This window comes from Furipterus horrens, unplaced genomic scaffold (genome assembly GCF_987537825.1).
Source record: "Furipterus horrens unplaced genomic scaffold, mFurHor1.1.pri manual_scaffold_1, whole genome shotgun sequence".
In the NCBI taxonomy this organism is placed as follows: Eukaryota; Metazoa; Chordata; class Mammalia; order Chiroptera; family Furipteridae; genus Furipterus; species Furipterus horrens.
Window position 1 is genome coordinate 149521954 of NW_028327171.1, and position 26931 is coordinate 149548884.

The 26931-nt window shown below is 41.9% G+C and overlaps 1 protein-coding gene across 5 annotated transcripts in view; it reads left to right on the forward strand.

Annotated features, from left to right (window-relative positions):
• FMNL2 (formin like 2) overlaps positions 1-26931 on the forward strand; it is a 297033-nt gene that overhangs the window by 250519 nt on the left and 19583 nt on the right. For all 5 annotated transcript variants that reach the window (XM_090279847.1, XM_090279811.1, XM_090279837.1 and 2 more), the window contains 7 exons: positions 9929-10003; positions 13718-13828; positions 16472-16621; positions 18389-18490; positions 20199-20511; positions 20851-21063; positions 25817-25941. In XM_090279847.1, coding sequence (XP_090135973.1) covers positions 9929-10003; positions 13718-13828; positions 16472-16621; positions 18389-18490; positions 20199-20511; positions 20851-21063; positions 25817-25941 — 1089 coding nt within the window. The remainder of the gene's footprint in view (positions 1-9928; positions 10004-13717; positions 13829-16471; positions 16622-18388; positions 18491-20198; positions 20512-20850; positions 21064-25816; positions 25942-26931) is intronic.

Sequence of the window (26931 nt, forward strand, 5' to 3'; positions counted from 1 at the left end):
CATGGCTGTGCTGAATACAGTGATTACTGGTGTAATTTGGTGTCACTGCCTTGATTTGTGCTAAGGCACCAGCAGTTTCATTCATCCACCAAGGCAAGCATCAACTCTGTGGAAAAGGCTGACAACTTTTAAGTATTATTTATAGAAATAGTTTTGACCTCAAAGGTTGTGTACAAGGGCCTTGGGTGCCTTCAGTGTTCGTGGACCACGCTTTAAGAACTGCTGCCCAAATTCATTGTCTGCTGTCATCTTGGGCTGGGTGGAAGTGGTTATAGGTAGCTAAGAACAAGGCCCTCCTGATTAAGACCCAGAATTTGAGCAGAGCACAGGAGAACTGAGAGGAGAGAACAGTGGACAAACTTCTGGCATTTGCCTTATTGTGAAATGATCTCACAAAGACTCCTTGTCTTCAAGGGCTCTGAATGCATAGCACATCTTTGTTCAATTTATTTTGATTTGTTGTGATTCAGGATAAGGCGAGCATGGGTTGACATCTGTCCCCCGAGCAGGTCCCCAGTTCTATTGGTGAAAATGCACAGGTTGTGAATAGCTCCTACTGTGTTCTATTGCTATGATTTAGTGAACATGTGATGATGACTATAAATGTGTCATTGTCTCCTGTCTCTTGCCTTGCTTGACCATATTGGGTTTGTTTAAAGGATGAAGCCATGAGGAGAAATGAATGAAGTAAAGGATAGTGTTGGGACTTCTAAGTTTGAGGGTCCTGACTGTAAGTTGCCCCGGAGATGCCTGAAGGCCTAGGCTATTTAGTTCTCTGGTAGCTATTTAAATACCTGACTCCCTTGAAGAACTAGACGGTGCTTTGGGTTTTCCTGTGGGGACAGAAGCCTGAAAGAATCTGTACGTGTTCTTACTGATGACCAAGAAATGCGGGTCTTGCATTGAAGCCAAAGAGATTAAAGCCATATATTAGGAATATTTCTGAAAGATGTCATTTATGAAGAATTGTATTGTGGAGCTGTACTCTCTAGAATTCAATGAAGGTCATCGTTTTCCTTTTTTTAAGGGAGTTATAAAAATGCATTTCTCATTTAAGGTGTGGTGTGTTGACAAGTCATCCTTTGGGGATTTCATAGCCTTTTGCTTCTATGTCAGGATTCCTTATTCAGTACAGGAAAATATGTGCACAGAAAGTAAAACAGTCATCTGGATGCTTCATGCGCCTGGTGCCAAACATCTGGATATTTGGAAACATCTGGAAAAGTGACTGGTATTTTCAAAAGGGTGTTTAGCATTATGTGGATGAAACCTCTGGCTCATAATCAGATAACCAGTCCAAGATTGATATAAATACTTTATTAATTTATGAGGAAGGAGGGTTGAATTGTAGATTGTAGGCTACATTCAGCTGTTTAGCTTTCATTAGCTTTTATTTCAGTGGGGTGAGGTAAGGGCATTCAGTTGCAGGATGCTTCAATTTGATGAACATTTCCACCTTCAAGTCCCAAGGAGAGAGCAGAGCCAGCAAAAGGTTGGAGTGATCTGCTTCTGTCGTGGGAGCCATTTGGTTTCAGAGCATGAAATGGCTAGTCAGCCTCAGGGAAGAAGATCACAGGCCTCTGGCCACTGCAGAACACCTCAGCAGAGTGGTTTCTGGCGGGTTCTCATGGCGTCAGTAGTCGTTAGACTGCTGGTGCTCTCAATAGAAGGTAAAAGATGCTCTTCACCTAAGACTCACTATGAAATAACTGTACTTCATGCAGCCCTGTAAAGAAAACAGAGCTTTTATTCCCGGGCAGCCCCCTGAGACGAGTCGTCTAATCAGTCATAATAGACTGTGCCTCTAAAACGGTGCCTTCCTGCAGGGAGCCCTGCGGATCACAGGGGCCTATTGTGAGAAGAGAAAGGAAGTATTGAGGCAGGCACCAGGCAGCAGGGCAAGAAGGAAACACTTAAGCAAGGGGCCTTTAATTTTTATATAACTCACCCAGAAGCATATTTTATAGCCACCTCCTAAGAGTCAAGCCTCAAGCTGGCTGCAGACTTTGTGTGGTGTCCTGGGAGCTGCTGCTAGGGGAAGCCAAAGACAGTCACTGACCGTGAAGGGGGACAGAGAAGTGGCTGACGGCTGGCAGTCTGTTGTTCATTTCAACATCTGGCTAGCACGATAGTACTCTCTATTATAAGGCTTTTGTAAAACCGTCTTTCCTCTGCTATTAGCCTTTAGGGAAATCATCTCCTAACCACTGCTCACCTTTAGAGATGCTTTAAATGACCACCCCTTTGACATCCAGGGCCCCAGATTTATTTGAACAGGTTTGGACAGTGTTCAGAGATGTCCTTCATAGATGCTGGAGGACAGAGTTGAGTTGCTTTTTGGCAGAAGCCGTGCTTTTGCTGTAGTCCGGCTTGAAGTGAAACTGTGCCTTGCTTGCCCCAGGCGTGCCCCATTTTATCTGGATGGGGCAGGGTTTATCTGCTTCCCCGGCATCAGTGAGCCAGATGCTGTGAGTTAGCACTTTGGCCCTTGGGTTTGGTGCTCAGGGCCTGTGTTGCCAAGTGCATGTCTCTAAACTTGGTTTGTGTAGAGCTTCCAGGCCAGTCAGTTTGGGAATATCGTGTTATATTGCCAGGCCTAGATTAGAATTTTAGAGCTTCAAGATGCAGAGTGAAAGAATTTTTTCAAACTTTTAGTAGCAGTGGAAACCCTCAATGAAACTTTCTTTTTCAATGAAACTCATACAATCAAGCAGAGCTGAATAAATGAGTGTGGAAGTCCCAAGAAGCTTTCTTATTTGTGCTTTTCCTGTCCCTGCCAAGCCCCCATTCTTGGAGCTTCCACAGCGTTCCTCTATAACCTGTATGGCTTCCTAGAACAGGTCATGAAAACCAAGGATATAATCTCAGGCTCTCAAATTAATAGGTGCGAAAACTGAAGTCCAGGGAGGTTCCCTGAGTTACCCAGGATCACTGTGGGGTAGTGGCAGAGCTGTGACTTATAACCCAGGTTTTATGGCCCCCTGTTTAATACTCACATAGTCCTATTTCTGCCTTTATCACCTCTCACCACCATCAATGTTAGAGCTTCAAGTGGAGAGAGGTCCAGCTGTATTAGGACGCCATGGGGAGGGGCAGCTGTGTTAGCTGACTGAGGTCTGCTCCAGGATCCCAGCCTGAGCATTTTCACTTTACACAGTGTTAATCAGGGCTGGCGAATTTATTCACGTGAGTGTGATCTATAAATGACTTGTAAGTGAAGATCCCCCTTGAGTTTATAGTAGTAAACAAAAGTTTAAAGTAGAGTACCTGCTTTTCCAGAATCTATACTTTTATTTTTCTGCTGGTTGGCTTAATTTCTGATAGCCCTGGCCACTGGAGTCTGATTCCTGAAAGAGCGGCCCAGTACACGAAAGGGCTCCTCTTCAGTCTGCTGGGCTAGCCTTTCTGTTGTGTCTCTTACATTCACTGTTTGCCCCACCTACTCCAGTGGCTATTTGGTCTCGATATAGGAAATCAGTTGTAAAGCTAGTAGGGGACTGGGAAATACCAGTGAATATAAAAGTCAAGAAATGATAGATTGTAGTTACCATAGTACAATAATGTTTTTTGTTTTTGTTTTTTTACCTGTAAGTCTTCAGATCATACACTGTCTGGCTTTTGTTGGAAGTTATATGCAGCAAAATATAACATGCAAATAAACAGATGTGCAGATATACTCTGACTCTTACATCCATTTTGATAAAGGCCTTGAGAATGCCCTCAGTGTGTGGATTCTGAAAATAATAGAGCATCAGTGGTGTTGTTCCTTTCATCTTCACCAATTTTCTAAAATGAGACCAGTTTCAAAGGAAAGAAGCAGCACGTTCAGCCATGATGGTCCTGTTGGGACCGAGTGTGTGGAGGTGGCCCAGATGTGAGCTCTGTGAGCTATGATGACTTTCCTGTCATGTAAGTCATGTGGACATGACTTCCCAACCTTTCCCAAACATATCTTCCATTTCCTATGGGATTTAGTATATACTTGTTTAATAATTACTCAAGTGATACAGAAACCAATATGAATCTGATATGCATGCTTCCTTTCCTTCAGCATGAATGAAGGGGCCTCTGGGATCCATGTTCTTCCTATGGAACAGTATGGAACAGTGTCTGAAATGTCACCCTGGATCCATTAGTGGAGATTGGCGGCAGGGAAGCAAGAAGTCTGTCTAAACCTTTATGGGGCGGGCTTGATGGAGCTAAAGGAAGGGCCCTTCTAGTTCTTACAGTGGGTGAGGAGGTTGGTCAGTCAGATCCTTCCTTAAAGGTTTCCCGAAGCTGGCATCTATGTTGGCAGAATGTTGTTTTGTGCATTTGAGCTCTTTTTACCAAATTCATAGCAGCTGGAAATTGGAAGATATTTATGTCTATATTTTTTTGTGTTTGAAGATTAAAGGTATTTCTGTTTCATAACACATGTTCTCAGCATGGATTTATCTGTTGACAGAATGAATGATTTCTAAAGAAATATACATATATATATTTCAAACTCTTAAAATCATTTATTTCAGTCCTTCCTACCAGACTAGTACAGTGGTTTTTAGGGATATCTGCCAGCATGGAATTAATCTAATATTGCTTGTTCTGGATTTGATGCCATCTCTTTTTATTTTTATTTTTTGTGTTATATTTTATTGATTATACTATTACAGTCGTCCTGGTTTTTCTTCCTTTGCCCCCTCCTCCACCCAGCAACCCCCACTCCCTCAGGCAATCCCCCTACCATTGTTCATGTCCATGGGTCAAGCATATAAGTTCATTGGCTACTCCATTTCCTATACTGTACTTTACATCCCCATGGCTATTCTGTAACTACCTATTTGTACTTCTTAATCCCCCACCTCTTTACTCATTCCTTCACACACCCTCCCAGCTGCAACCATCAGAATGATCTCTGTATCCATGATTCTGTCTCTGTCTTCTTGTTTGCTTAGTTTGTTTTTTAGATTCAGTTGGTGATAGGTATGTATATTTTTGCCATTTTATTGTTCATAGTTTTGATCTTCTTTTTCTAAAGTTCCTTTAACATTTCATATAATAGTGTTTTGGTGATGATGAACTCTTTTAGTTTGTTCTTATCTGGGAAGCTCTTTATCTACCCTTCCATTCTAAATGATAACTTTGCTGAACAGAGCAATGTTGGCTGTAGGTCCCTGCTCTTCATGACTTAGAATCTATTTCTTGCCAGTGCCTTCGAGCCTGACAGTCAATCAGCTGACAGTCTTATGGGAAACCCCTGTAGGTAACTAAATTCTTTTCTCTTGCTGCTTTTAAGATTCTCTCTTTCTCTTTAACCTTTGGCATTTTAATTAAATGTCTTGGAGTGGGTCTCTTTGCATTCATCTTGTGTGGGACTCTCTGTGCTTCCTAGACTTGCATGTCTATTTCCTTCACCAAATTAGGGAAGTTTTCTTCCATTATTTTTCCAGGTAGATTTCCAATTTCTTGATCTTTCTCTCCTGCTTCTGACACTCCTATGATGCAAATGTTGGACTTCATGAAGTTGTCCCAGGGGCTGCTTATACTATTCTCATTTTTTTGGATTCTTTTTACTTCTTATTGTTCTGACTTGTTTTTTGCTTCCTTTTGTCCCATGTCATTGATTTGATTCTTGGCTTCATCCACTCAACTGTTTTTCTCTGTAAATTTTTCTTTATCTCAATTTCTTACGCTGTTGAGGTCCTCACTGAAATTTCTTGAGCATCCTTATAAACCAGTGTTTTGAACTCTGCATCTGATAGATTGCTTATCTCCATTTCATTTACCTCTTTTTCTGGAGTTTTGGTCTGCTCTTTCATTTGAGCCATGTTTCTTTGTCTCCTCATTGTGGTAGCCTCCCATGTTTGTTTTTAGGTATTAGGTAGAGCTGCTTTGACTCTGTGTCTTGGCAGCATGGTCTAATGTAGTAGATGTCCTGTAGGGTCCAGTGGCACAGCCTCCCCCATCACCCAAGCTGGGTACTCGAGGTGTGCCCTTTGTGTGGGCTGAGTACACCCTCTTCTTGTAGTTGAGTCTTGGTTGCTGTTGGCAGGTCAATGGGAGGGATTTACCCAGGCCAGTCAACTGCAAGGATTGGCTATGACCCTGACCACCAACCTCTGTCCTTCGTGGGGGATCAGCTGTGCAGGGGCAGGGTGGTGGTGCTCCAACATGGTCAGTAGCTATCCACTGGGTACACAGGCCATAGTGGTTCAGGCCAAGTTTATCCCCCACCTGTGTTTTGCCAGGGGCCACCCTTCCTGAGCTATAAAGCAATCTGAGATAAATGCTACTTGTGCGGGGCTTGGAGATTCCTAGAAGAATCCAAGCTGGCTGCTTTTAGCTGGGCCTGGGGCTCACTAGGCCAGCTGTTGCTTGTTTTAGAAGATTTAGGGAGTTGTGAAGCGTGGGCCAAGACTAGCCATTGAAACAGAAAAGCAGCTTGGGTGGGCCTATAAGTTGGGTGAGGTAGAGTCTCTGGGGATCTCTAAGGGAAGTCAAACAGTGTTAACCAGGTGATGAAGTCTCAGATATGGTACCAACTTGCTGGCTCTGTTGGGGAGAGGGTTAGAAAAGGGACCATGGCCTCTGCTCACAGTTTCTCCCAGTATGCCACTGGTGCCTTTTGAGCTGTTAACCCAATGCTGGAGCTCAGAGGGAGTGAGTCTGAGTAGATGAGTCCCTATGTGGGCTCTTTAAGATGAATTGCTTGGGGCTCCAGCAACTCCATCCCCACTGGTTTTTGCAGCCAAAAGTTCTGGGGACTGACCTTCCTGGCACTGGCACCCTGGGCTGGGAGCCTGGTGTGCAGCTGGGACTCCTGCTCTGGAGATACCACTCCCAAATTTTTATCCACCACACATGGAGGAGGGACCAGCCATTTTTGCATCTGTGCCCCTCCTACCAGTGTGGATGTATGTGGTTTCTTCAATTCCATAGTTGTAAGACTTCTATTCAACTTGATTTCTGATGGTTCTGAATGATGGCTGTTCTATATTTTAGTTGTAATTTTGATGTGGTTGTGCCAAGAGGCAAGCCATGCTGCCTATGCTGCCATCTTGACCAGAAGTCTGCTATCTCTTTTTAGTCACAGGCTACCAGTAATTTGTTTCATTGCTGCCGACATCTGCTTTCCTTTACCATATAATTCCTATTTCTCTAATGCCCGGACACAATTGCTCATTATTTGGGAATTAGACAGCCTAAAGGAAAAGAGGTCAGTACCCCTGACTAAATAGTCAGGTATTGCATGTTTTAAAAATAACTGTGGCATACGGGTTGAAAATCGCTGAGCTTGTCTACTGTGTAAGCTGCTGTTTCCCAAATGCTGGTCCGTACTTTTTAAAAGCACAGATTCCAGTTCTGTCTGTGGAGGTTCTCATTCAGTATGTCTTGATTTAAGCCCCAGGGATCTTCTGTTTTTAGAAGCTCCATGGGAGACTCTGGCATGTGGACATCAACTGTATGCATGATGTAATGACTCCGGTTTTTAATAACGTTTTTCATCTTTGTTGGCATCTCAAATAATTCTAGAATGCTTTAACTATTGTCTCAAATGGAATATATTTGTCTGAACATTCTGGGCTGTGTGGGAGAAGGAACATCAGGCTGCAGTTGGGGACCTGGGTGTAGCATCAGTGTGAACTTTCATGGAGTTGGAGATATTTGGAGATGTGTCTAGGCGTCAGTCTCATTCATAAATTGAGGGCACCAGATTACCCAGGGTACTTCCCAGATTGCTGACATTCTTGAATTTAAAGGACTTTGCCTTTCAGTTTGAAGGAATTGTAGTCATTGTTACTGTTCATTGGTAGCCATTGCCTGGTCTGGTTCAGTGAGCACCTGGCCACTCAAACAAGACAGTAGACAGCGTGTCTCTCAGGAGAGGAGGCTGCCGCATCCAAAACCATCTCTATTCCTTTCCCCTGCCACTACGACCCTCCCAGAACACGTTGAAATAAACCACTATCCGAGGGGACAAGTTCTTATATTGAGGTTTCTCTTCAAGAAAATTCAGGTTGTAAATCTAAGCTTTTCTAAACCAAGCTTGGGCCCTTGTTGCAGGCTAGACACACTTGTGACTTTGGGCACAGGATGTGGCTGAAGCCACAGTCTAGGGAGCTGATCTCGCACTGCCTAACCTGCTTCAACAAACATTTTGTTTCCAGGAACTTAACTGCATATTCTCTAGAGGGTCTAGGACAGAACATGTTATCCCTTTAAATCTCTGGTTCTCAGCCTTTGCAGAACATCAGATTGTACATGACCATGTGACCCCATCCCTGCAGGGCCTGCTGAATCCGGCTGGAGTGGGATTGGACATGTGTGCTTTTAAAGGCTTTTCTTTAAACTCTCCCTTTTGGAGCCTCCCTCCCCTTCCTCCAGACGGGTCTGTGGGCTAATTCTTCTGTTTTTGGTAATTATCTTTTTGTTAAAGCAGGCTTACGTAAACAGATAATTGTCAACAAAATACAGGTAAACTATAGTCTGAATCTGTTGAGGAAGTTAAGTTGCTCTAAGACTGGAAGGCCCTCTGTTCAAGGGCTCTCACCCTTAACATTCTCAGTGTGGGCCCGGGAACCACCACTAAAGTTACTCCTGGTGCCTGTCTACAGTGGTCTAAAGGCTCTTGTTTCACCCTAAAATGTGATGGAGAGTAGGAGACATTCTCCCTTTTGTTAATTGTGTTTTAACATAACTACGGGTTTATTCTCTATTCAGTGTAATTCAGAAAATATTGAGAACTTACAATGTGCTCAGCATTGTTCTAGATGCTGAGGATAGAATAGTGAACAAAACAGACAAAATTTCTGCCCTCTGGGACTTTCTCTTCATATATATTCACATGGGATGTAATATCATGGAATTGAATGGCTACATTGTAGCATTATAAAATATCGTTTTAGGAGAATTCTTTAGGACTGGCCTGCATATCCCTAAGATCACAGATAGTATCAGAAATTTTAGTTAAGCATCTGGAACCTGGGTTAAATTTGCGAAATGTTAAGTCCAAAGACTGTGTCTCACTGTGACACAACATGTAGCTCATAGGTGGTCACATAAGTATTTTCTGAAGGTGGAATGAATGAGTCAGTGGTTGGAGGACTTTGCTCCAATAAAGGTAGTGGAGGACACTGACAGAATTAAAAGTTTGTTCTTTGATTTGGGGACTAAGTCTCCAGAGAGTCATTTGATACAAATCTTTCTTTGACTTTGTGTTCTTAACTCAGTGTGTTTAATGCCATGTATAAGCAGATACTTTGGATGCCATGTATAAGCAGATACTTTGGGGAACTGGAATTCACAGGATTTTATGGTTTATTTAATCTCTTCAGCAAAAACATTAATTTGAGCTAAATGCATATGTTTCTGGCCTCTGTCTGGAGTGCTATTTCACAGGATACCACAGATTTCTGTACTCACCTTGAATGAGTTAATATAGCTTCCCAAAGTTTATATGTTGTAGCTTATGCACTAAAATTACTTAATTAGGTTATACATGATAATAAAATTTTTAATTTGCTTTTCAAGGAATTTAAGTACAAAATTGGTAAGATCTCTTAACATGTCTGGTTAAAAAGTACTTCTGTAAAAAGGAAAATTGGTGATTTTTTTTTTTTTTTTTTTTTTTTTTACTATAAACAACATTCTGGGATTCTGAATGCAAGTTAATAAAGTTGGTAGGACATACAATGACAGCCCATGAAAGAACACGTTCGATATGGATTTTAAAATATCAAGAGAATATGCAAAGGAAACCAAGGATCAGCTTGGGTCCTGGCTCATGCTGCTGTTTACGAGTTAGCTAGCTTGGAAGAAAAGGAAATAGTGTGTAAGAGGGAAAAAAGTAGATATTCTGGAAGTGATTATTAATGCTGAAATTTCTGCATCTAATTGTGGAATGCTTGTGTTTGGAATTTCACATGCATGATAAAAATGTGTGTTTCAGGTTTGTGGAGAGAAACAGCGCTTTGAGAAGTTGATGGAACATTTCAGGAATGAAGACAATAACATAGATTTTATGGTGAGCTATTTTAGTACCACATTTAATAAAACAAACTCAATTTCAGCACTTTTTCCTAAATCCATTGATATTTATATATATTACACATACATATGTATGAATGTCACAAAAGACAGGAAATTGAGCATAATATGCTATATAGATCCAATCTAGACAGTCCCTCTTAATCTGTATTTTTCCCTTTATGGCATTTATTTTCAGTTTTGTACACACTATAGTACAGGCCACAAGTACTGATTACTTACTGCAGATAAAGGGCGAGGCCTTGCACCCAGGAAAAGGGAGTTAACGTGTGGTGTATGTGCCTGCAATTGCCAACTTTCGCTGCCAATGGTGCTGCATAAGAGTCCTCCAGGCAGAAAGCAAGAATGTTGACTATTTTGCCTTTATACAACCCAGCCAGTGGCCTTCTCCAGACAATATTCGCAAAGACTAAAATGCTTCAGTTTGTGGAATTGACTGTATATATTGCCAAGTTAATATACAGCTGTGATTTTTTTCCCACTCTCGATCTCTTTCCTGCTCTAGTAATTCTGTGAAGGCTTACTTGCACTGTAGATCCCCTTACAGGGTAAATCCCATGCAACTGCGTGGGGTTCAGCAGCAGGACTGTCATCTTCCCAAACGAACAGCAAAAGCAGTTTGAGCACTTCTGATTCCATATAACTAAGCTGAATCCTGGACAGAAGGTGGAATCTCCTGTAGAGAATTTCCTGAGGTGGATTGCTCCTGAACGCACCCAAGTGGGCAGGCTTTCTTTGACCTAATCCAGGAGACATGTGGAGCTTCTGAACCCAGGAGATCCTCGCTGGGCTGACTCTCCCAGATCTCTTCTGGTCTGGAGCAGACATCCCAGTCAGGTCTTACACTGTCAAGTCTTCTAAAACCTGGGCTTCGGATGCCAGGCAGGGTTTTCAGTTGTGTTGCTTAAGTGACTGTAAAATATGAATACCTTTGCAGATTTCTAACCCTTTTATATAAAACAGGTTTTTCTGGGTCCTCAAATTTAATATTCATCATGGCTCTTAGCCGTTTCCAAAATCAGTGAGAAAGATGAAATCTTTTATAGATTTTCTGTTCCATAAAGCATATGTATATATGCTTTTTAAAAAGTAAGAAATGAATGTGAAACAAAGAATACTTTACATTGGCTTTTTAATTCTTACTCTTAGGGTTTTTTTGGAGTGTTGATGGCTGTTCGCACTGGTGATAAATATGTGAAGTTATGCCCGGGCTCACCTTACTAGTTTCTTTTCTCGGCCTCATAGGGGAAACTTGTTCCCTTAAGCTGGGGTTGCAAACTGAAGGCTCCTATGGGCTCGTGAGTTAGTCTGCCAGTGATGTCCTTCCATGAAAGAACTTGGAAATTGTACATAAAAGTACGGATTTCTAATTTTCTTAAGCTAAGAAATTTTGATAACATTTGAGGCTCCTTCCTATTCTTGTAGAATATCAGCTGCTGGGGCCACGTAGCTCCTATCCCTTTAGTCTGAAGATACTCTTCCCAGTTCATCACAGTCTACACCATTCCCTGTTGTATGCCACGTGGCCCACCTCCCTCATTTATCAAGTGTATGGGATCTCTGCCATTTGAGTTTCTGCTAAAATTATAATTAAAAGTCCTTTAAAATACCTGCACTGTTTACAAACAAGAGCATATTTGCTATGAGTACATTGATTCCTACAGACTTGCTTTGAGGACCTTATTTAGAGGCTGCTGACATATGTGTGCTATGTGCTCGATTCATGTGTCACCTAGCAAACAGCTGCCTCTTAGGCATAGCGGAAAACTCAGCAGGTCATTTAGACCTGCTTTCAGAAGAGAAGTGGAAAGATGCCAAAATCCTACCACCATGTTTTTCCTCCAGAAAATAAGGCTTTTCATAAACTGCAATTAAGGTGCATAACCTCCCAAACAACTTACTCCTTATAAAATACAAATTCCTCTAACATAGCACAAAGCCTATTTATGTATTTTTTGGTGGACAAAAGAAAACTAAAAACTGACCAAATATTTTTTGGCTTATTTAACCATAGTACCTGCAGTAACTTCTTAGTAAATTGCCATAGTGTCTCCTTGTCACCTGGACAGTTTCCATGTCTTTCAGGGATATTGAATGTATAACATGCTCAAAGAATAATCTAATGTAATAAAAAATATTTTTAAAAAGATGAAGAAGAAATGGGGGTTAGGAGAGAGTGAAATGATTTTCAGAATAAATGTGCATCTGGGTCTCATAACCATTGTACCTTCTTGCAAGAGGCTCTGCTTAACTGTAGAGGAAAGGCATTAGTGAGATATTTTCACCCGAAATAAATCGACTGCCACTATTAAAAGCAAAGTGGATCTGTTGAACTCTGTGCTGTTTTTACCAAACTAGGGACTTGTTTTCTCTGTGGCTGGTCTCAGGGCCACTGATGCAGTTGTGAGTAGAAAGCAGTAAATCCAAGGCTTCTATGAAACAAAAACAAGTTGATTATTTAAAATGGAAAGTTGGGTCCTGACCAATAGCTCAGTCGGATGGAGTGTTATCCTGATACACCAAGGTCATGGGTTCCATGTCCAGTCAGGGCACATACAGGAAACAACCAATGAGTGCATAAAGAAGCCGAGCAACAAATCAATGTTTCTTTCTCATTCCCTTATTCTCTCTAAAATTAATCAATAAAATAATAATAATAATAATAAGTAAAATGGAAAGATGAGTCAGAGATCCTGCAATAACCCTGTTGGAAGTGATTATAATCAAATTGCCTATGACTATAAGAGATTTGAATGTTTTTCTTTGTAATAATTTTTACATTTTCTGCAATATATCTGTAATAACTTAACATAGTTTATTCTGTATACCTATAAGACTTTTTCAGAATGGCTTTACTGAGATATAATTAACATATTACCCAGTGTACCCTCCTAAACTATATAGATCAACATAGTTTTAGTGTATTTGTAGGGCTGTGCAGTCATCATTAAAGTCTAATTTAGAAAATTTTGTTGCCCCCCAAAAGAATCCTCCTACCCATTAGCAGTCACTCCCCATTTTTCCCACTCCTATTCTAGGCAACTACTAACCTACTTTCTGTCTCTGTTGATTTACCTCCTCTGGATATTTCATATGAGTAGAATTATATATGTCATCTTTTGTGACTTTTTCCACTTATATTGTGTTCAAGCTCATCCATGTTGTAGTAAATGTCAGTACTTCATTTTTTTGTATTGACACATAATATTCCATAGCATGGATATATCACATTTTTTTAATCCATCAGTTGATGGACATTGGTCCTCATCCCCCCATTTGTGTACAAGTTTTCATGGATGTATATTTCCATTTCTCCTGAGTATATATGCCTGAGAATGAGCTTGCTCGGTCATTTTGAGCAACTCTCCAGCTTCTCACAGGGGCTGCACTATTCTGTATTCCCACCAGCAATCGATGAGGGTTTTAACTTTTCCACATCCTCATCAACATTTATTATTATCTTTCTTTTTTATTATAACCATTCTAGTGGATGTAAAGTGGCATCTAAATATGGTATCTATATGACTTTTGAATTTAAGCAATATATGTAAAATATTTTAAAGGACCCAATGAAATGAAGGACAAGGGTATCGGTAAGTGAGCTTAAATTGGTGCTATTGAAAGCATACATTATGATTAAACTAAGAAAACAAGTTTGGAGCTTATCTAACCTGTGGCAATTTCATTTCAGGTGGCCTCTATGCAGTTTATTAATATTGTAGTCCATTCAGTAGAAGATATGAATTTCAGAGTTCACCTCCAATATGAATTTACCAAGTTGGGCCTGGATGAATACTTGGATGTAAGTATAGTTAAAGCTTTAGCTCTAATATAAGACTTGATTTTTTTGCCTACCCTCAAAGCTACTCTTCCATAGTGACTAAGGAACACTTCAGGCTCTATGCCATAAACTCAGTGTACTGCTAGTTAAAAGGAACCAGTCTGAGTGATGCAGTCTGCCAGAGAAACTGGATGCTTGCAGCCCTCCTGGGACTGTAGGCTGTCTTCTGCCAGCAGTCTTTTAGTACCAGAGTCAGATAACCTCTTGTAGCCTTGTTGCAGCTTTCCTCTGCTTTTGAGCTGTCTGGGCAAGTCTCAATGCACCCTTCATTCGGGCTGTTGGGCAATTTGCATTCTCTCTTACTCTGGGGAACCTGATTGGGCAAGAAAAGTCAAACCCAGACTGCTGTAGAGTTATGAATAATTGCTTAGAGCATAAAAAGAAAATGAGGAAATGAATATAAGAAGACTTCCTTGTGTAGCTATTAAATTCTGCTTAAAATATTTGTGGCTTTAGAAGTTCTACTTTTATTTCTTGCGAAAAGGGGGTCTAAAGTTTCTCTTTCTCTTGCTTCCTTGCAAAGTGCTCAGCCAGTTCCCTGACGTTCTTTAGCTTAGACGCAGAAAGTTGATGTGAAAATCGTAAATGGACTTGAGTAGCTTTGTGTGCACAGGATGTACCCTTGTCCTTTCACTCTTTGGCAGTTAGCTTTTCCATTCTTATAAGAAGGGTCTGTTTGAATTTGGAAGATGACTGGTGATAGGACAAGAATTGTTGAGCTCAATTTCAAGGCTGCTTCAAGTTATGAAGAGGACAGAAGTACTTCTTGAGTTCAGCTATCCATCTTCCGTAGGGGTGAAGCCAGGGAATCACACATCTGTACTCTCAGTTTCTTGCAAGGTAGAGTCACAGATTGATTACTCTGGAGCTTATGGCCTTCCTCATTAGACCAGCTAGGCTGCTGTCAGATAGACTGACCTAATGTTGTCTAAAGATTACTCAGGGAGAGGCACGACAGATTTCCATTAAAGACCTGTTTGAATTGTTTTCCCATTTAAAGACCCACTAGTCTCTTTGACAGGAGATTGTATTGAAAGGCATTTTTCTGCTTTGAGATCAAGGTTTGTCTATCTTCTCTCCCCATGTACTCTGCAAGTAGCAGTATTTGAACAGAATCTGGGTGGCTAGCTACCTGATGGTGTTCTGGTTCGGTTTTGCCATGGCTGCACAGAGCTCCCTTCGGGCTCTAGGTTACTAAGGCAGGTAGTAACGTGCTAGGACCCGTCACTCACTGAGTCCTGAGGAAAATCCTTCTAAATTTCTCCATTTTCTTTTCTAGAGTTTGACCTTAAGTAGAAATCTTTTTCATTTCTGACTCCCACACTAAAATGGAGCATGCTCTGCATTCAGAACAAGCTCTGTGGTAGATTAGACCCAGGAGAACATCTGTTTTCCTGAGAACTTGTGTAGAGTAGAATTTCTCTTTAAAACTTTTTCTGAATTCTCTATTTCTTTAACTTCCCGGTTTGTTGGTTCTGGACCCTGATAAATAGAAGTGGTTAGAAGAATAATATTATAAGCATGTGATATATAAATGCTTCATTAGCTTACAAAATCAGCCTTGTTGTCTTGGCCCATGTGGCTCAGTTGGTTGAAGTGTTGTCCTGTAAACCAAAAGGTTGCAGGTTTGATTCCAGGTCAGGACACATACGTAGGTTGTGGGTTTGTTCCCGTCCCGGGTGCATACAGGAGGTAACCAATCAATGTTTCTCTCTCTCCTCCCCTTCCTCTCTCTAAAAAGCAATTTTAAATAATGTCCTCAAGTAAGGATTAAAACAAAAACAAACAAACAAAAAAACAGCCTTGTTAGAAAGCCATTGCTTTGTTCAGTAAAGGTTTATTGGCATCATGCATGTACTAGGTATTACTCTAGCTACTCATCTGCTTCCCAGGGAAAGCCATGACTTAGGTTACTTCTAAGGAAGACTCACTGATTTATGTGACCTCTAATTTCCCCTTCTTTTAAGTTGACTTCCTTTGGAATGCCTGGCCCTGAAATGCAGACTATGGGGGAAAGCTTCCTGACCTGTGCTTTGGAGTGAACCCTGAGCTCCTCTAGTTGGGGTAGTGCCTTCGGGAAGTAATTGTGGAGGATGGGTTCTAGCAATTTGTGCTAAAGTAAGCCCCAAAGCTAATATACTCTGTCAGGGCCTCTCCCACCTCCACCTAACCCTCCCGCATCTAGAACTACCTTCACTGCCCGGGCGAGTTACCGCCTACTCCAGTCTCTTCTCCTACACAGATACCCCTCAAGTTTTATGTCACCTGTGACTGTTGTTCCCTTTCAAAGCTGCTTTTAGTTTTTCTGTTTTCCTGATTTCACCTGTATCAAAATGTTTTAGGTTGGAATATATCCACTTGGGGAATATATACACAGGAGGATTAGTGAGGAAACATGTGTATATTTGGGAGAGGGTGTTTGCCAGAAAGTAATCTGATGGCTACTCCGTAAATTCTCTTAAGGAGAATGAGTATCAAACCCTCCCTTGAAAAAGGCTAGACTATTTGGAATGAAGAAAAATATGTAGGCTGTTGGGTAATTATGTTCCACTGATGTTTTCACAGATATGTTAACACCACCTTCTCTTGCATTTTGCTTTTTAGAAACTGAAACACACTGAGAGTGACAAGCTGCAGGTACAGATTCAGGCTTACCTGGACAACGTGTTTGATGTGGGAGCTCTGCTGGAAGATGCCGAAACCAAGAATGCAGCCTTGGAAAGGGTGGAAGAACTGGAAGAAAACATCTCTCATGTAACTACTCAGAAAAGGGGGAAAAAATGCCTCTGTTGCAGCTGGGTGCAAAGCAGAATAAATGTCAGCTTTTGTGGCAGTAAATGAAAGGATCTGGAGAACGGGGATGAGCTGGAACTCAGGATAGAGAGCTGGCAGAAGCCGGGCTGGGTTCTTGTAAAGAAGGCTGGTGTGTTACTTCAGACTCAGTGGAACCTGTTGCCTTGCCTTAGCTCCCCTGCTCAGTGTCTGCCAAGCCCAGATTCCCCGGCCAGCGTTGCTATCGGCTCGGGAGAGTTACATGGTCAGCATTCCCTAGGGAAGCGCAACTCAAATAAGTGACTTTGGCCCGAGGCAAATAAGTATCACCTGAATGAGACGTCTTCTACCAAATGTGTCCACATAGGCCCTTGGACAGGGCATCGAGTGGCTTTCATGATGCATGTCTTCATAGTCTGGCCTTGTGGCTACTTAAGTTCTTAAATACATTCATTTCAATGATAAACGTTTTCCAAGGTATCAGCAAGCTTTCCTGTATGTCTTCCTCCTTCAAGCAGGGTGTTCTCTGAGTATAATGCTAGCTCTGTGTCAGGGAAGGGACTTGTTTTCCTGAGAGGGTTTCCTTGCCACAGACCCAGTTGAATCTGAATCCAAAGGCCTTTAGAGGTTATTCATTTGTTCATTCATTCAATTAATACTGTAACATCGCAAGAATGAACAGCAAACACGTGTTGGTGCAGCTTAAAAACCCAAGCACGGTGAGGGCCAGAGTCTTTTAATGGATCCAGAGTGACAGTGCCCTTGATTGTGAAATGAATTGTTTCTTTTGGGAGGGATATTATTTTCCCCTTTAAACATTTATTTTCCTTCACATTTTCTGAGTTCCTAGTGTTATGCACATTGACTATCCTTCACCTTTTTCCATCATTCTGCAAATGGGCATCTCTGTGGCTTGTGGTTAAGCCACGTGGCCAAAACTCCTCCCTTTGAAATGCTACTGTGAGGGCCACACCTGGGTGACACCTGCTTGGGAAGAGCATTCATAGGCTTGGTGTTTCTTCCCTTGGAAGATTTGTGTTATATTCCGAATCTGATCAGCCTAGATCTCTATGCTACCCTCACCCTGCCTCCCTGATTTTCTTTACTGGGACCATTTTCAGTGGAATATAAGAAATGAGAAGCTGCTCGGTTCCAGAGCCTTATGTGAAAGTCACTGTTTAGCCATGACTCACCTGCGCTCCTCCTGAAGCCTCAGCCAGCATTGCATGACCGCCCCTCCGTAACCCACTTGGGAGCAGGCCACCTGTTCATCTGAACTGCCCCTCTAAACTGACTTTTATTATTTGGGTAGTTTGGGTCAAAACAAGCAGTAGTATTTTTTTCCAACTGATTACCTATGATAATAGAGCCAAGTTTTCTGGATCAACAGTTTTCAAAGACTTTTGCCTAATGGCCCTTCTTAGGGAAGGACAGGCGGACTTCCCTCCTCCCTCACCTATTGTTCTCCAGCCCCTGTGGAAATGGACAGAGACACACTGTATGTGTGGAAACACTAAGGAACTGGTATATGGGTTTAATTCCAGATCACATATAAATTAATTCACTTTAGAAACAAATATGCATTCACAACCATATTGTAAATATTAACATTTCCAGAAAACAACCTGTCACACACATGCGGAACTCTGGTGGGCTCCTTACGGTCTTGGAGCTGGGCTTTCTGAGAGCCGAGAACCTGATCAGAATGCTCCTGTGTTGTGACACAGCTTCCCTTTGAAAACTTTACAGTTGTCTGAAAAACTGCAAGACACGGAGAATGAAGCCATGTCCAAGATCGTGGAACTGGAAAAGCAGCTCATGCAGAGGAACAAGGAGCTGGATGTTGTTCGAGTAAGTGTGATGATGACAGCCGGCCCAGATGGGCAGTGCAGGGAGTGCGCGCCGGCTTCAGTCTGGTAGAGCATTCATTTCAGAGGAATGCATTGATGTAGCGTATTTATTGGAACTATTTCAGAGGTGATACTCCAAAGAAAAGTACACATAGTTATGGTCTGTATACACATGTGCATGCAATCACATGCTTGGGGTTCAGTATGTTCTTATCACAGGTTTGGGGAACAACAATAATTTCCCATCTGGACAAGTCAGAGTTGATTATGTGGATCACCATTTGGTTGGAAATAAAAACACAGCATGGATTTAATTCATGCCACTTATTTATTTTTAATAGAATGTGGATTTCTTTGTTAGTTTGCTTTGCCGCTACTTGAAACTAGATTTTGGTGGTTGCCATGGAAATGGTGAAATCACAACACAGTCAAGACCTAATGGCATTCAGAAAGAAAGAAAGGAAGAAAGAAAGAAAAAAGACAAGGAAAGAAAAAAGGGAAACAAAACCAATCCACTTTATTATCAGATAATCGCAGCTATTTTTTTGGCATTAGCATTGTTTTACCTTATGCATCGGGTATTTATGGAGTCCTGTCTGTGTGTTTAGAATTGTATGGAACATAAAACCACTAAAATGCCTGGAAGGCTTTCAGGCAAATGGCTTGCCTTTACACCGCCGTTAATGAAATGGCACATTTTATGCGATGGTTATCATGTCTGTGTGTGTTGCTTGATATTCTGACATGTCCTACAGTTAACTCTAGGAAATTTATTTTCTGGCACGCCATCGAGACAAAGTTGTAGCATATGGACCCAATTCACGTTCAGAATCTCAGATTATTAATAATAGACAGGGTGTGAAGAATGTTTCCCTGCCTGCTGGAGGTTTGTGGTGAGAGAGCCCATGTCCAAGGCCCAGCAAGTGAGTTCCATAAAAATCCTTTCACTGGAACCTCTGTGGGCCACTTAGAAAAGGAACCAGGATGGAGGCCTTTGAATTGAAAATTGTAACTTCTTTGTTTTTGGCTAAAAACCTAGACAGAAATAAATAATTAGTGGAGGGAAGCTTTGGCCTGTGTTGTTAACTGCATTACCAAAGGGAATTGCTGTCCGGAGCTTGGTCAGGGGAACGCTGTGAAGGCCAGAGAAATCCATTCAGGAACAGTCAACCCCTGGTTACTCATCGCTAGATTATTCTGTGCCTTGCAGATTTTTAATCCCACTCTGCCTTCCATCCAAGTGTGATTTAGGGCCCTTTTGTCTACTGTTAGCTGATATCTGTCTAGGAGTTAGAATGAATTTTAAAATAAGTGAAAGGAAAACATGCTACACCACCAGAATATCCCCAGGATAGCTCAGAGTCAGTTATAAAATTATTTTTGGGTCATTTCTGTCCTGTTTCTCTCCACCTACAGGGAAAATCGAGTTAGCTGCTTTACTGATGGAAAGAACCACATTAACAATAAGAAGAGCTAACATATATTGCATGCATTACCAGTGAACAAATGATAGTGAATGGGACTTTATAGGTCCTGGCTGAGTTTCATAGAATTCCTAAATATGAGTATCCTTTTACTTCCTTTTTTCTTTTTTTCTTCTCTCTTTTTTTTTTTTTTGGCTATTTTCTTTATCCTCAGCTTGCCAGTCTGATGGTAAGAGGCGTGCGTGTCCTGTGAAGACAAATTCTTGACCATGAACTCTTTTGCAGGAAATCTACAAAGATGCAAATACCCAGGTTCACACATTAAGGAAAATGGTCAAAGAAAAAGAAGAAGCTATTCAAAGACAGTCTACCCTGGAGAAAAAGATTCACGAACTGGAGAAACAAGGGACCATTAAAATTCAGAAGAAAGGGGATGGGGACATTGCCATACTGCCAGTTGTGACTTCCAGCACGTTGTCCACGGGGTCAGATGTGGCAGCGGGAAACTTTGTGGGACCAGTAACAGGGGCCACCTCCTCGGGACCCTTGCCCCCGCCTCCCCCACCACTACCTCCGTTGTCAGATGCACCTGAAGCAGGTAAGAAGCCTTGGTGGGAGGGAGAGTGGAGATGGCATTGGGATATTTGTATTTATTTATTTATTTATTTTACCCACTATCATTTATGTCCTTTGTCGGCTTTTGTTGGCATGTTCTTTTACTTACTGATTTTGATTTTGAGAACTTTTTGCATTTTGAGATTGAGGTTATGAATCTTCATTTCATATATGTTGGAGGATATTCCTTACGGACAAATTTTAGTCTTTGAAAAAATCCTTTGTCCTTCGCAGTGTTTGTTTTCTGATACTCTATGCACATACATATTGCAGGAAAAACCATTCTATTTTCAAAGTCAATTTGTTTCTTTTCATTTGCTAGTGCAAAATGGTCCTGTAACACCACCTATGCCGCCCCCTCCTCCACCCCCTCCCCCTCCCCCGCCCCCTCCACCCCCTCCCCTGCCTCCACCCCTGCCGGGCCCTGCAGCTGAGACGGTGCCAGCTCCACCTTTACCACCACCCCTTCCTCCTTCTGCACCCCCGCTGCCTGGGACATCTTCACCCACAGTGGTTTTCAACTCAGGATTAGCAGGTAAGAGCACAAAATTAAGACCCAGGTATTTGTGTAATAAATACTCATTTGTTTTTACCTCTGGAGGATTAAAGCCATTCTTTCAAAGTGCAGGTCTCTTGAAATTACACCTATATCCTCTTAATATCAGAACAATCCTGCTAATGTACAGGGGAAATTGCCAGGCACCGGAGGCATTTCCCTCTGAGTAGATTTGTTAGTCTCTCCCGAGTAGGAAGTTCTGCTCTCACTGTCTCAGCACCTTTTAGAGACGGAAGAGAAACCAGTTCCTTCATGGGGATCAGCAGATTTTTACCGGTTCAGCAAACACTTCTGGGCATCTGTCGTAGTCAAAGCTCTGATATAAAATACTTCTGGTGCTTGTGGCTCTTTTTACCTTGAAGGTATTTGCAATGTAACCTAAAAAAGAAGAAAGTGCCTTTTTGTGTAATTGCCACATGTAAGCTTCTAGACATTTCTTCTGAGCATTTGAGGACATAGAATTCACTATAGAACAATTAAACTTCAAGGCAAAATGTTGCCAAAGCAATATCTCCATGCTTTGAAATGCTTACAAATAATTATTTTGTCTTCCTGCTAACCAGGACAAAATGCAGCATCCTTACCTCACCAGAAATAAAACAGAATGGGTGTGGGCAAGAGGAGGACAGTTGTTCTAATGCCTTGAAATATAAGTTCTTATTTTTGACTCACAGAAATGAATGTTTACTCTTCTCTAAAATACTGCAAGCGACTTTCCCGACCATGGACCGCTTTCCTAGCATTTGGAATTGCTCTGAGCTATGTCGTGCTGCCTCTGTGACCTCAGACAATTCTGCTTCCTTGTTCACTTCAGTCCCTTGTGAGGTCTCCTATTCTGCTTAAGAGCCACCACTCTAATATTCTCCATTTCCAAGGCTGCAGTAGTTTTCAGAGCCTTTTGCCCAGTCATAGGTGTAAAAGTTCTCCGAATCTCCATCCCTTAGAGTCCCATTACAGCTTCCCCCGCCAGTCTGGAGGGCTGACCCGTCCTAGTGACTGTAGCCCTTTGGACACCCCAGAAAGCTACCCGCAGCAAACTTGTTCCACATGGAGTCCCTGGTGTTACTTCCACCCCAACTTCTGTAAAACTGTCAAAGTCACTCATAAGGTGCCTGTTTGCAGTGACCTGTTTTAACCTTTCAAGGTCTCCCATCTACTGCTTTCTTCTAGAACTTTTATTGCTTCTGAAGGACAGAAATTGAAAGCATGTCGTCATGTCATCATGGAACAGGTCGCCTTTGGGATGTAAACAAACAAAAAATACCTCTTAACCAGCCCCAGGAATCTGTGCCATCAACAGACTGTTTTCAGTGACCATGTGTGAAAGCCTGTCATTGTTGTGCGCACCTGGGCTGACTGATGAGGCCCGGCCCCTGAGCTGCTCACCGCGAGGCGTGGCTGCTGTGCTGTCTCATTGGTCCTGCTTCCTTTCTCTCTGGCAGAGCCCAGCGTGTGTGCCACAGCCTCCGCTCTTCTGGCTAATTTTTTTGCCTACTTAATTTTAAAAATTTGTTGGCCCCATTGCTTCCCTCAGTTTTATGGTGTGGAATTCTATTCCACGGACTACTGAGTTCGTACACTTGAAACTTGTCACCTTTGTGTCCTCTGCAATCTAGAGAACTGTAAGGGAGACTGAAGAAACTCCTTTTTGTGCTGTTAAGTGTTCTTTAGACAATTACAGGGTGTTCTGTTTTATAAGATGTAAGGATTATAAGACCCTTTCAAATGTTTGGTAGCTTGAGATCAAGCCATTTCTACAAGGCCTTTAATCTCTTTTCATGACTTGTCCTTATTTGGCAATTAATGCTTAGTGGCTCTAGCCCGTGTTGTGGGATGTTTTGCCAGTATGTTCAGTAGCTGTCTCTTTCTCTCTCTCTGGAACCAAGATGCCAGACAGAATCAGTATGTCCCAGCAGAGACAGAGACAGAGCTGAGATGATAGGCCAAGGACTCCTGGGAAGCCGAAACTTGTGACATCACTCAGTCCCTGGATCTACAGGCAAAAGGATGTCTATTCCTTCAAAAGGCAGTGAGCAAGTGTGTTCTTCGTGGTCAAGGTGGGGATCAGGAAGAGGTCCCCGAAGTTTACTGAGTTTTCTTCACATTTTATAGAGGGAATATTAGTGGTGTGAAATGTGCATTTGAAGTGTACGGCTTACTTCCTTGAATCTGTGCTAGGTCGACCTGGCTCCCACATCCTAGTTAGTTTATGATCGACGACTGGGCAGTCTGCACCTTTGCTGCCTCTGGCAGAATGTGCTTTGGAACTTCACAATGAGAATGTGGACTCCACCTGATTGTTTTTCTTTAAAATATTGTTCATATCTTAAAGAATACTTAGCACAGTTGAATATGGCTGTTTGGGACCACTATAATGAAGTCATTTTTTTGTCCCTCTTCTAAAAAGGATTATTTTTTTTAAAACAAAATAAATGAGTCTCAAGGAAGGGCCAAAGGGAAATGAAGTTTTGGCTCTGCGCTGTCTTGTGAAATGTGTCCAAGAAGCATGAAATTCTATGCGAAGAGTGTGTCAACTGCTGAGCCACTTGACTCTAACCATATCTAATTTTTTTGTATTTCCTTTGTTCTTTCCGCTTCCACAAAAGATGGGCCAATCAAGCTTTTCTGTAGGTTGCTCCTCACTGAGTGTGTTGAGTATTTGCCTTGTGCTCCTGTTGGTCACACTGTGCCTTCACATCTTCCACTCCATCTTCCATTGACCCATTGCATTTTGGCTTTGTGTCTGCGGGAATTCTTGGTGTTGGCTGACTGTTATTCCAGCTTTGCCCACACTTTAGTTGAACCTGTAGAAGAGATTACTGCCTTTAAGCAGACCTCCTGTATCATGTGCCACATTCCTTCCCCCTGAGAAATGGACTGTTTTTTCCCCCCTTTTTGTTGAATTTTCATAGTTGGATCTAAGGCCTCAGCTCTAGAAGGATTTTGGATTTATTCTGAGAGAAAGAAGAAAGCTCCACAGAACAGGGAAAAACTGCTGGGTACCGCTTTTTCATTTCCCTGCCACTGGTCTACTTTAGCCTGAACACTGTATGTCAAGGTCACCTACAAGCCCCTCCTTCCCAGAACCACTCCCCTCTCCCAATTTCCCAAAGTCAGGACGACCTTCCTGAAAAGAACTTTATTGCCTGTGTTCTGATTTCAGGGTTATTCCTGATCTTGCTAGAAAAGGTAGGGTGGCTACAAAAGAAATGGCTTCAGTGAGGGTCCAGAGGCCTACAGGGGCTGTGCGGGATTGGTGGAGCCAAATGTCACTGACCTCTCACCTAAGATTGAGAGAACATTCCTGCACAGCCCCTTCCCCTGCCCCCAGACCCCGAACATCACTGAAGTTCCAGCAAGAGGAAGACCTGAGCCTGCATCCCATGGAGGACTTGGGTTTTCCTGGGCAGCATAGCCAAAAATGAAGGGCAGCGAGGGATCCGGCACTGTGAGGCAGTAGGGACTAAGGTGTCACCTTTGGTTGTGGAAAGGCCTGGGCTGGCAAAGCTATGTTTCTGTGTTCCTGCATGCCTTTGTGTGGATTTATCAGATGACAATCCTGCTGTTCATTATATGGCCTTTGTAACTCTGGAGGAATGAGAGAAGCTGCCTGCCTCCCCTTCTCAGTACCTCCCACTGAGGCCGGCAGCCAGGTAAAAGTGCAGGTGTGTTTTGTGTTTCTTGTTGTTGCTCTGCACTGAAGTTCCTCCTGCTCCCTTGCTAATGATGGCAAACAGTGAAGCTCCCAAATAGCATGATGGGCATTCCGGGGCAGATTTAAGAAGGCGAATATATATAACTTTCAATGGTTTGGGAAAACTTCTTTATGATATGCAATTAACTAAGGAAATTTTTAATGGATTGCCTTTTTTATCTCATTTTCCCAAAGTAAGAGGAGTTGGCACGGATCCCTTGACCCCTCAGAGATAGAACCCTCCCTCTCTATTAAGATATTTCCAGTATTTTTAGTGAAAATAGCTGACCCCTGAGGACAACTTTCTCTTCAAGAGGGGGAAGGCACTGTGGCCATTCTAAAAAAGTAATACAAATCCTGATTTCCAAGAACACCTTCTGTCTTAAATAAACATTTCTATCTGGGGCCCTTCATGGCCCTTAAGCTGTTTGACATAACTCAGCAGCCAATATAATCCCCATTATTGAAATCATCCACAGGAATGCATTGCTCTGGCTGAAAGTCAGCATTCTTGACGCTACATTTCTGGTGGTTTAGAGAGCCCCTTGTCTGTAGTCCCTTGTCATCTTTTAAGATTTCTTTGGAGATAGATGTCCTAGAACCAAGAATTTAGGATGTCAAAATTGCACTTATGCTCACCAATATCAAACTGAGTGACAAATAGTATTTGACCTCTCTGCTATCTAGTAACATTAATAATAATGTTTGTTCCCCATTACTTTATTTGTCCTAAGCATTGTCCCATCAGTGTGACTATAATGCAGCAAACCAGTTGCCTACATTAAAAAAAAAAAAAAAAAAAAAAATTGGCCCCTGGCTCTTAGATAACTTTAACACAATGTTGTATCAATCAGTCAATCAAATGATGGCCTCAGATTGCTCTGGCCAAAGCCATGTGTGATGTTTTAAAACACTTGGGCACCTCTTGCCTCTTTCCTCCAGTGTTCAAGTGTCATCTGCAGGGACTGTTGTCTGATTATCCTTAGGGGTCATGTGGTCTTGGTGGAATCTTAATTTCGTTCTCTCTGACTGCTGTAGCTGTGAAAATTAAGAAGCCAATCAAGACGAAATTCAGAATGCCAGTTTTTAACTGGGTTGCCCTGAAGCCAAATCAGATCAATGGCACAGTCTTCAATGAAATTGATGATGAGCGGATACTGGAGGTATCTTTCTTGTTGGTTAGACACATGGGGCCTTCTCTGTGTAGCAAAGCCAAAATGGGTGTGCTGTTATTCCAGAAAGTTCAGTGATTTAAGTGCTAGTGTTTTAAGTGCTTTCATATAAAGAAAAAAAGGATATATAATATCAGAGAATAGAATTAGACACAATTTTGTAAGGTGGTTCTAAAACTATGTTTAAGAAACTATGTTAAAATGAAATAGTTTTGAGCATCTTTAGTGTATATGTGTGTGTGTGTGTGTGTGTGTGTATAGAGAGTCTGTCCAGAAAGTATCCAGCCATGTACTATGAAAAATAGACATTTATTGAAGAAGATACACGATACAAGGAACATTATACATAAGATAATGATGCGTCAGTCCCCTTCAAAGTAGGCACCTTGGGACCTCACACAGTTCTCCCAATCACCATCAACTGCCCATCATATTTTCCTGAATCTCATCGACAGTGTGAAATCTCTTCCCTTTCAAAGATGATTTTAGTTTTGGGAAAAGTCAGAAGTCACAGGGCACCAAATCTGGGCTGTAGCGGGGCTGAGTCGCCTGGGTGATTTGATGTTTTGCCAAAATACTCTGCATGAGACATGATGCATGGGTGGGCCCACTATTGTGATAAAGGTGCCAATCACCAGTTGCCCATAGTTGCAGCCTTTTGAATCATCTGAATAGTTTCCATGGAGGGATGTTCAAGTTTAATGCAAAATTTGATACAGATTCGTTACTCTGATCACTCAGTTATTTTAAATGAGATGACCACACAGTACACATGCTCAGTCAACAGCATCTACTGCCCCCACTGATTATTACAGTGAAGTTATCATTGTTCATGCATGCACATTCCAGTCCACTATCCTTGGCTGCCAGGTTACATCGATGTCATGCGTACCATTCTTGTTATATTAACAATGGCTGGACTTTTTCTGGACAGACCTTTTATATATATCTGACACAATATCTGACCTTAACTTATAAAAG